The sequence below is a fragment of the Gordionus sp. m RMFG-2023 genome, chromosome 1, assembly GCF_954871325.1.
Source record: "Gordionus sp. m RMFG-2023 chromosome 1, tfGorSpeb1-WG-v2, whole genome shotgun sequence".
Lineage (NCBI taxonomy): Eukaryota > Metazoa > Nematomorpha > Gordioida > Chordodea > Parachordodidae > Gordionus > Gordionus sp. m RMFG-2023.
Window position 1 is genome coordinate 8957644 of NC_088775.1, and position 1768 is coordinate 8959411.

The following is a 1768-nucleotide window of genomic DNA, read 5'->3' on the forward strand; positions in this document are numbered from 1 at the left end:
GAAAAAATTTTCCACGAGACCGCAGCATCATCTGCTAGCTTTTGTTTATCGCCATTGCTAAAATTATTGTAAAAATGTTATATTTTTAAATTATTGACATTGATAGGAACAGTTTGAGACTTTAGTTTAAAATTCCCTAAATTCTAAATGGCACTTAGAAATAAATTGTCAAATTATTCAATTTTGAAATCAGTTTTATAATAATACCCCATTAAATAATTTATTATGAAATATACTATAATAACTTAATCAATATGACAATATGACAATAATAAAATTCATTTTTTAAATAGGTGGTATATTTAAAAAGAATCGATGGAATTAATTCATAAGTTAAATTAGTTTAGAGATAAGATCAACAAGATTAATATAATATTTTTAGCATATAAATATTCAATCAGAAGATCTATAACGTGATTAACAACGTATTACGCAAACATAGTAAATATAACATTACCAATTGTGATATTATTTATTATTTCTCTGTCTAAGATATGAATCTTTTTTTAAAAAAAATGTTTAATCAAACTCTATCTACAATTTTAGTAAATATAGTGTCGGGATTTAATAAATCATTAAACCTTTAAAACAAGTTCTCACAGGCCGGATAATTTTTGCGCACATAAATATTTTTCACGAAATATTTTTTATTACATCTTATTAAAACTTTTAGTTATAGCTATGAACAACTGGATATCAATTTCACCCGACAGGACTCTTTCTTTTCAAGGACCATTCGATCAACCCCGAAAGAAATATGTTAATATCCAGAATATATCACCCATGCCCATCAAATTTAAAATAACTTCTACAGATCCAGAAAAATACTCCATTCACCCCTCTGAGGGTGAAATATCTACCTCTAATAAAGTGGATGTAGTGGTTGAGTTATTACCCTTCGAATATAGATGGGAAGATGAAGAATCCCATCGCATTCAAGTCACGGCTTTCCAAACTGGAAACAAGAACGAAATAAGAGATGAAAGCCATTTCGATCAAATTTTGAAAGTGATATTGAAACCTGGCTCTGGTGCTTCATCATCCCGTGATAAACTCTCTAAAAAGAAAGGAATAAAGAGAGAACAAAAAGATGAGCATAAAGAATATATCATGGATTACCCCGGATCGCCTATCCTGTCTTCATCCATATCCGATCATATGCTGCGAGAGAAGGACCCAGAAGTCCTTAAAAGAAATTTAGTGACTGCTGACCGAGAATTGGAAACGGTTAGATTACACCGAGATATGCTGAAGAAAGTGTACAGGAAGGCTGATAGAGCTAGATCAGATATAGACGAGAGCAGGACAACTTACATTAAAAGAACGGTCAAGGATAGGCTGAAAACAATATATGCTATTCAAGTGTTTACTCTAACTTTTTTACTTGTGTTCATAAGTTTTTGCATGTCGGAATTTTTGATGAATTACGTGGTAATCCGTGATTTTCAAAGGCGCTAGAGTAGCTCAAGGTCCTGAAAATAATAATAATAATATTTGCATTTAAAACAATTTTTTTAAATTATGATCTCTAAACAATAGCATAATGCTTCTTTTAATAGAACTTTAAGATTAGGTTATATAATATACGATTATTTTGTAATGTTGTTCCTTTAAATACAATTATTCGAAATTGATCATTTTTTTTAAAGTTCGAATCGATCGATATACATTATCCTATAATATATAAGTTCAAAGATTAGCTTCGTGTGGGAAATAAAAATAAGAATACAATCATATAAGTAAAATTGCTACCAGTGAATACAGAGGT

At 29.7% G+C, this 1768-nt stretch overlaps 1 protein-coding gene across 1 annotated transcript; it reads left to right on the forward strand.

Annotated features, from left to right (window-relative positions):
* The first annotated feature begins 681 nt into the window (after positions 1–681).
* On the forward strand, positions 682–1458 carry LOC135931255 (vesicle-associated membrane protein-associated protein A-like). The gene has a single exon (XM_065468234.1). The coding sequence runs from the start codon at positions 682–684 to the stop codon at positions 1456–1458; it is 777 nt and encodes a 258-aa protein (XP_065324306.1).
* Positions 1459–1768: the final 310 nt, after the last annotated feature.

Excerpts from the sequence above, each read along its gene's own strand:
- LOC135931255 (XM_065468234.1), top strand. The coding sequence starts at position 682 with ATGAACAACTGGATATCAATTTCACCCGACAGGACTCTTTCTTTTCAA.